Source organism: Rhipicephalus microplus, chromosome X, assembly GCF_043290135.1.
Source record: "Rhipicephalus microplus isolate Deutch F79 chromosome X, USDA_Rmic, whole genome shotgun sequence".
Classification (NCBI taxonomy): domain Eukaryota; kingdom Metazoa; phylum Arthropoda; class Arachnida; order Ixodida; family Ixodidae; genus Rhipicephalus; species Rhipicephalus microplus.
In genome coordinates, this window is record NC_134710.1 from 398,600,643 (window position 1) to 398,608,354 (window position 7,712).

General features: G+C 54.6%; 1 protein-coding gene across 1 annotated transcript; it reads left to right on the top strand.

Moving 5' to 3' along the window:
- Positions 1-4,306: 4,306 nt before the first annotated feature.
- On the top strand, positions 4,307-5,036 carry LOC142776462 (uncharacterized). Its single transcript, XM_075880181.1, has one exon. It carries the CDS (start codon positions 4,358-4,360, stop codon positions 4,937-4,939), a length of 582 nt encoding a protein of 193 aa, XP_075736296.1. The 5' UTR covers positions 4,307-4,357; the 3' UTR covers positions 4,940-5,036.
- The last annotated feature ends 2,676 nt before the right edge of the window (positions 5,037-7,712 follow it).

Sequence of the window (7,712 nt, forward strand, 5' to 3'; positions counted from 1 at the left end):
GGTCGGCGCCATGTCAGCCAACGTTCGAGGTCCGAAAAGGCTTATGTTTTTTTTATTCCAGGCGTCTTTGCCCCTCCCCCCTCTTTCTCCGCAGACGCTCGCGTCGCGTCGGGTCAGCGCCATGTCCGCCAACGTTCCAGGTCCGAAAAGGCTTTTTTATGTTTTTTTTATTCTGGGCGTCTTTGCCCTCCCCCCCTCCTTCTCCGCAGACGCTCGCGTCGCTTCGGGTCGGCGCCATGTCAGCTAACGTTCGAGGTCTGAAAAGGCTTTTTTATGTTTTTTTTATTCCAGGCGTCTTTGCCCCTGCCCCCTCTTTCTCGGCAGACGCTCGCGTCGCGTTGGGTCGGCGCCATGTCAGCCAACGTTCGAGGTCCGAAAAGGCTTTTTTATGTTTTTCTTATTCCAGGCGTCTTTGGCCCTCCCCCCCTCTTTCTCCCCAGACGCTCGCGTCGCTTCGGGTCGGCGCCATGTCAGCCAACGTTCGAGGTCCGAAAAGGCTTTTTTATGCTTTTTTTATTCCAGGCGTCTTTGCCCCTCCCCCCTCTTTCTCCGCAGACGCTCGCGTCGCGTTGGGTCGGCGCCATGTCAGCCAACGTTCGAGGTCCGAAAAGGCCTTTTATGTTTTTTTTTATTCCAGGCGTCTTTGCCCCTCCCCCCTCTTTCTCCGCAGACGCTCGCGTCGCGTCAGGACGGCGCCATGTCAGCCAAAGTTCGAGGTCCGAAAAGGCTTTATTATGTTTTTTTTTATTCCAGGTGTCTTTGCCCCTCCCCCCTCTTTCTCTGCAGACGCTCGCGTCGCTTCGGGTCGGCGCCATGTCAGCCAACGTTCGAGGTCCGAAAAGGCTTTTGTATGTTTTTTTATTCCAGGCGTCTTTGCCCCTCCCCCCCTCTTTCTCCGCAGACGCTCGCGTCGCGTTGGGTCGGCGCCATGTCAGCCAACGTTCGAGGTCCGAAAAGGCTTTTTTATGCTTTTTTATTCCAGGCGTCTTTGCCCCTCCCCCCCCTCTTTCTCCGCAGACGCTCGCGTCGCTTCGGGTCGGCGCCATGTCAGCCAACGTTCGAGGTCCGAAAAGGCTTTTGTATGTTTTTTTTTATTCCAGGCGTCTTTGCCCCTCCCCCCTCTTTCTCCGCAGACGCTCGCGTCGCGTTGGGTCGGCGCCATGTCAGCCAACGTTCGAGGTCCGAAAAGGCTTTTTTATGCTTTTTTTATTCCAGGCGTCTTTGCTCCTCCCCCCTCTTTCTCCGCAGACGCTCGCGTCGCGTCAGGACGGCGCCATGTCAGCCAACGTTCGAGGTCCAAAAAGGCTTTTGTATGTTTTTTTTATTCCGGGCGTCTTCGCCCCTCCCCCCCCCCTCTTTCTCCGCAGACGCTCGCATCGCTTCGGGTCGGCGCCATGTCAACCAACATTCGAGGTCCGAAAAGGCTTTTTTATGTTTTTTTTATTCCAAGCGTCTTTGCCCCTCCCCCCCCTCTTTCTCCGCAGACGCTCGCGTCGCGTCGGGTCGGCGCCATGTCAGCCAACGTTCGAGGTCCGAAAAGGCTTTTTATGTTTTTTTTATTCCAGGCGTCTTTGCCCCTCCCCTCCTCTTTCTCCGCAGACGCTCGCGTCGCTTCGAGTCAGCGCCATGTCAGCCAACGTTCCAGGTCCGAAAAGGCTTTTTATGTTTTTTTTATTCCAGACGTCTTTGGCCCTCCCCCCTCTTTCTCTGCAGACGCTCGCGTCGCTTCGGGTCGGCGCCATGTCAGCCAACGTTCGAGGTCCGAAAAGGCTTTTGTATGTTTTTTTTATTCCAGGCGCCTTTGCCCCTCCCCCCCTCTTTCTCCGCAGACGCTCGCGTCGCGTTGGGTCGGCGCCATGTCAGCCAACGTTCGAGGTCCGAATAGGCTTTTTTATGCTTTTTTATTCCAGGCGTCTTTGCCCCTCCCCCCCTCTTTCTCCGCAGACGCTCGCGTCGCTTCGGGTCGGCGCCATGTCAGCCAACGTTCGAGGTCCGAAAAGGCTTTTGTATGTTTTTTTTTATTCCAGGCGTCTTTGCCCCTCCCCCCTCTTTCTCCGCAGACGCTCGCGTCGCGTTGGGTCGGCGCCATGTCAGCCAACGTTCGAGGTCCGAAAAGGCTTTTTTATGCTTTTTTTATTCCAGGCGTCTTTGCTCCTCCCCCCTCTTTCTCCACAGACGCTCGCGTCGCGTCAGGACGGCGCCATGTCAGCCAACGTTCGAGGTCCAAAATGGCTTTTGTATGTTTTTTTTATTCCAGGCGTCTTCGCCCCTCCCCCCCCCCTCTTTCTCCGCAGACGCTCGCATCGCTTCGGGTCGGCGCCATGTCAACCAACATTCGAGGTCCGAAAAGGCTTTTTTATGTTTTTTTATTCCAAGCGTCTTTGCCCCTCCCCCCCCCTCTTTCTCCGCAGACGCTCGCGTCGCGTCGGGTCGGCGCCATGTCAGCCAACGTTCGAGGTCCGAAAAGGCTTTTTATGTTTTTTTTATTCCAGGCGTCTTTGCCCCTCCCCTCCTCTTTCTCCGCAGACGCTCGCGTCGCTTCGAGTCAGCGCCATGTCAGCCAACGTTCCAGGTCCGAAAAGGCTTTTTATGTTTTTTTTATTCCAGACGTCTTTGCCCCTCCCCCCCTCTTTCTCCGCAAACACTCGCGTCGCTTCGGGTCGGCGCCATGTCAGCCAACGTTCGAGGTCCGAAAAGGCTTTTTTATGTTTTTTTTATTCCAGGCGTCTTTGCCCCTCCCCCCCCTCTTTCTCCGCAGACGCTCGCGTCGCGTCGGGTCGGCGCCATGTCAGCCAACATTCGAGGTCCGAAAAGGCTTTTTTATGCTTTTTTTATTCCAGGCGTCTTTGCCCCTCCCCCCTCTTTCTCCGCAGACGCTCGCGTCGCGTTGGGTCGGCGCCATGTCAGCCAACGTTCGAGGTCCGAAAAGGCCTTTTATGTTTTTTTTTATTCCAGGCGTCTTTGCCCCTCCCCCCTCTTTCTCTGCAGACGCTCGCGTCGCGTCAGGACGGCGCCATGTCAGCCAACGTTCGAGGTCCGAAAAGGCTTTATTATGTTTTTTTTATTCCAGGTGTCTTTGCCCCTCCCCCCTCTTTCTCTGCAGACGCTCGCGTCGCTTCGGGTCGGCGCCATGTCAGCCAACGTTCGAGGTCCGAAAAGGCTTTTGTATGTTTTTTTATTCCAGGCGTCTTTGCCCCTCCCCCCCTCTTTCTCCGCAGACGCTCGCGTCGCGTTGGGTCGGCGCCATGTCAGCCAATGTTCGAGGTCCGAAAAGGCTTTTTTATGCTTTTTTATTCCAGGCGTCTTTGCCCCTCCCCCCCTCTTTCTCCCCAGGCGCTCGCGTCGCGTCGGGTCGGCGCCATGTCAGCCAACGTTCGAGGTCCGAAAAGGCTTTTTTATGCTTTTTTATTCCAGGCGTCTTTGCCCCTCCCCCCCTCTTTCTCCGCAGACGCTCGCGTCGCGTTGGGTCGGCGCCATGTCAGCCAACGTTCGAGGTCCGAAAAGGCCTTTTTATGTTTTTTATTCCAGGCGTCTTTGCCCATCCCGTCTTTCTCCGCAGGTGCTCGCGTGGCGTTAGGGCCGTGGCCCATCCACTCTTTCTCCCCAGATGCTCGCGCCACATCGGCGCCGTGACCCACCGCCTCTTTCCCCGCTGATGCTGCATCACGTAGGCGCCCTGTCAACATTAGAGCGCTCTATCCCCGTTTCACCTCACGACCCTTATAAAATGCCGTAGCGTTAGCCATGCAAGCTACACTGTTACCAAATCAGGAAGCGTTTCGTCATGGCCACGCCACGGATAGACCCCAGCATTGTCGAAATCGCCGACATCATAAGGTACCCTGCCGCGGAAGAGGCCTTCCTTCGTGAAATCGGACTGTCGCCTAAGCTATCGCTTCGACCGGCAGTTCGACCTCAGGCAGCCGGAACAACAATGGGGCGGCCACTGACATCCGAGTACTAGAGTATTTGCAAGGATCTCTGCTTTAATCCAGGTGAGCCAGGATGCGGTGGAGAAGTCGTGACGTACAATCGCCCGGGAAAGAAAGGAAGCAGACCCACATTCAGGTGCAATCGTTGCAGGAAACAGCTCTGCCAGCTCCGCGGGACGCAGGCTCTGCAGGGTAGGCAGGGCCAAGGTTCCTTTTTTGCCTGTCAAGACGTACTTGGTCGTCCTAACGTAAAACTCTCTCGACGCGAAATAATATGACTCACGTACGCCATGGTGAAAGGGTTCTCGTCAAGGAACACGAGAGAGCTTACAGAGAAGGTGTTTAAATTTAGCAACTCCACGCGGACCGACTGGAGAAATTATATAAGAGAAGTAGCACTCGAAGAGCTGCGCGCACAGCCGGCGATGGGTGGAGTGGGCGAGGTCGTCCAAATCGACGAATGCTTGTTGAGGGGTCGGCGCAAGGCGAATCGAGGTCGCCTGCTGACTGGCGACAGTGTTCCTTCAAGGCACCGCAACAATTACGGTGGCGTTTCTAACAAGGGCCCGTGGATTTTCGGCATGCTGCACGTGTCCACGAAGGAGTTGAGGCTGTTTCAAGTGGATAAAAGGGATGCTGCCACCCTTGGTTCACTGATAGCCAAGCACATTCTTCCCGGGACGACGGTGTACAGTGACGAGTGGGCCGCGTACCAGTGCATACCCAGACTTGTGGATGCCAACGGAACACCGCTAAACTTGGACTGGCACACCGTGAACCACAGTGTCAACTTCGTTGATCCTACGACAGGCGCCAACACGCAAAGGATTGAAAGTGAATGGCAAAAGGCCAAGTGCCGTCTCGTGCGCAACAGCAACAAGACGACTACCTCACTTATGCCGTCTCAACTCGCCTGGCTTTGGTTGAAATCAATTAACGCACGTCCCAACGTGAAAGACCCTTTTCTTCGATTAATGGAGGTAATTGCTCACCGGTATCCAGTTTAATTGTAATTAGCGCGTAGTGAGACATATTGTCATTTTATTCTTGTTTATGTATTATATGTCATTTTATTCTTATGTTTTCATTATGTTGTATTATTATTATTGTCACTATTATGTTTATTATGTCATTTTATTCTTATGTTTTCATTATGTTGTATTATTATTATTGTCATTATTATGTTTATTATGTCATTTTATTCTTATGTTTTATTATTATGTCATTTTATTCTTATGTTTTCATTATGTTGTATTATTATTATTGTCATTATTATGTTTATTATGTCATTTTATTCTTATTGTTGTATACTAAACTCTTGAGCTGAGAAACAATACACAATCATTATTTGGAATTTCGGTAGTTTGTGCTTATTGTGGGTGGGGCTCTGTAAGCGACGGCGGCTTGTCAGCTGGGTCCCATTTACAGTGTGGTGTACACGTATCCCGAAGGAGTACGGCCACCAGCGTGGGTTCGGTCTTAGCGAGCCGCAGGGCACGCGTTAACCGTCGCCGTGGCGGGAAACACGATACTGCTCAAGTCGCAACACTTTATTGTGGCAACACCAAACGCAGTACAGCCCGTTGCAAATAGGCGCGGCGGGAAAGCAAGTAGGCTTATCCACGCCACGGGCACAAAGTACTACACAGGGGTGCCACGAGCACGTCTCCGCGGTAAAGGTGATCCACGGAGACACCGGGACAAAGGGCCCGGTTGCTCGAGCGAGGGCAAAGGCGCTCGCGTTGGCTTCGAAGGGAGACGGGTCGGCGTAGCTAGGCCACGCACTAGGACACCGTACTGCCCTTCGGCCGTGAGTACGCAGCGGGGCAACAAAAGGTGAGCGTTCGCATCGGGCGCGAGGCGCCGTCAGCGAAGTCCGACGAGCCCCGAGCGACGGGACTCGACGGACGGAAAAGAATGCGTGGCTCACCGTTTGAAGTCCCGGACTGTACTCACTGCTCCCGACGCAGCGCGCGAAAACCTCTCGGGAGGCTCCCCGCGCGGCGCCACAGTCAACATCCGCTACCGGGTGAGGGAGTTAAACGTCACTCCACCCTTCCCAGCGCGGCAGACAGCAAAGGAGGGCAGACATGTCGGGACATGAGAATGGTAGAAAAGGCGGCAAAGCCCGCGCAAAGGCATCGGGCCAGCCTCAATTCCCACATCCCCCCTCTCCTAAATTTGCCCTTTACCGGTCTGCAAAAGGCAGCCGGACGTCACCCATGCAGTTAAAATGACACTGCTATGAGCGACAGCTAACCTCAGTCCAGCCCTGTTACTGCTGCTGAAAAAAAAGATTACAAATGAGAAACAAACCATAAATAACGAAGTAAACACATGACACTGTAAAGATGACTGCGGAAGGGAGCACAGAAACGTGGCACTAGTGTTCGTGGTGCTGAAGGGGGATAGCGTCCACTGCGCGGAGGGGCGGAAAGGCGTGACAGTGTCCGCTGGGTGCGATGCCCGAGTGCGAGGTCAGAGGTATGGAAAGGGGGCTGACTGATGGCTTGTTCCTGCTCTTGATAAGCCGCGAGTCCGACGAAAGCCGCTTCGGTTGTTCGGGGCCGCCCCGCATTTCTGGCTCGATGACGGAGCTGGACGTTGCGAGAAGCCGGGCCTCTCCAGTGGTCAGGGAGGCCGAACCCGAATTGGCTGCGAGGAGCCCTGGCGTTGGCCAGCAGCATATAGCTGCTTTCAGCTGGCCTCGCGCAGGAGCCATGGTGGGAACGGCAGCACGGCTTCTTCGACGGCGGCCGAGAGCAGAGCACAGCCAGACGGTCTGATGTCAATGGGTCAATGCCCCCCCAGCACCTCCAGTGTCCACATCGATGGGGGGGGGGGGGGGAAGCCGACGCACTCTTCGCGGGCTCGCACTGAAGCGTCACGCACTTACACACCCACAGAAGCACGCACGCACACACACCGCCGACAGCTGCGCGAGCGTAGGCGCAAAGCGTCCTTCGTCTCTCTCTCTCCCGGCAAGCACCGACACTCAAGGTCACACACAGCTCCCTTCGCGGTAGACGAAACGAACGCGGAAAAAAAAAGTAAAAACAGAGCAAAATGACACTCAAGATCTGGCAAAAAAACACAAAACACAGATAACACTTAATATTAGAAAAAGAAACATAAAATACACATGAACTCTTGAAAAAAAAAAGAAACACTGGCAGCAGACACGGCGGGGTCAACTTCTTTACGAGAAAAGGCCGTAAGGAAGCTAACCTATACTGAGGCTAGACAGTAAACTGAGGGCCTTCGGTTGCGGAGAAGTCCGCCGTCCGGCGCGAAATCACAAAGGTGACCGCTTCCTCAGCTTATACCGGTACGGGGTCCGAATGCGGTCCGCCGCTCCGGGTGTGCCCGTTGCTTGCGCGAAGTGCCGCAGGGCACTGGCGCAAGCTCGTCAGACCATGACAAAGGGCTTCAGGTCTGCGATGTGGGCACGGCTGAGTTTTCTCAAAGGGGATCTTCCAGCTAGTACGCGCCACGGACGCTCACTGACAATCGGTTTATAAGACCGGGCGGCTTTCCAACCCTTGGCTCAACCGTTTGTCAGACGTGGCAGGTACGGAATAGCGATAAAAGCCACGCTTCGTGCCGGGCCAGGTCACAACATTGCTCAGTTTCCAAAGACTTTCGAGCCACTCAGGTGACCGGCCATGGGTTCGTCGTGAGAGGATCGCAACAGTGCGGCTCTCAGACTTTTGGGCATAACCACCTTAAAAGGGTCTATGGACTCGTCGTCAGTGGCTATATACTTCAGCAGGAGCCCGT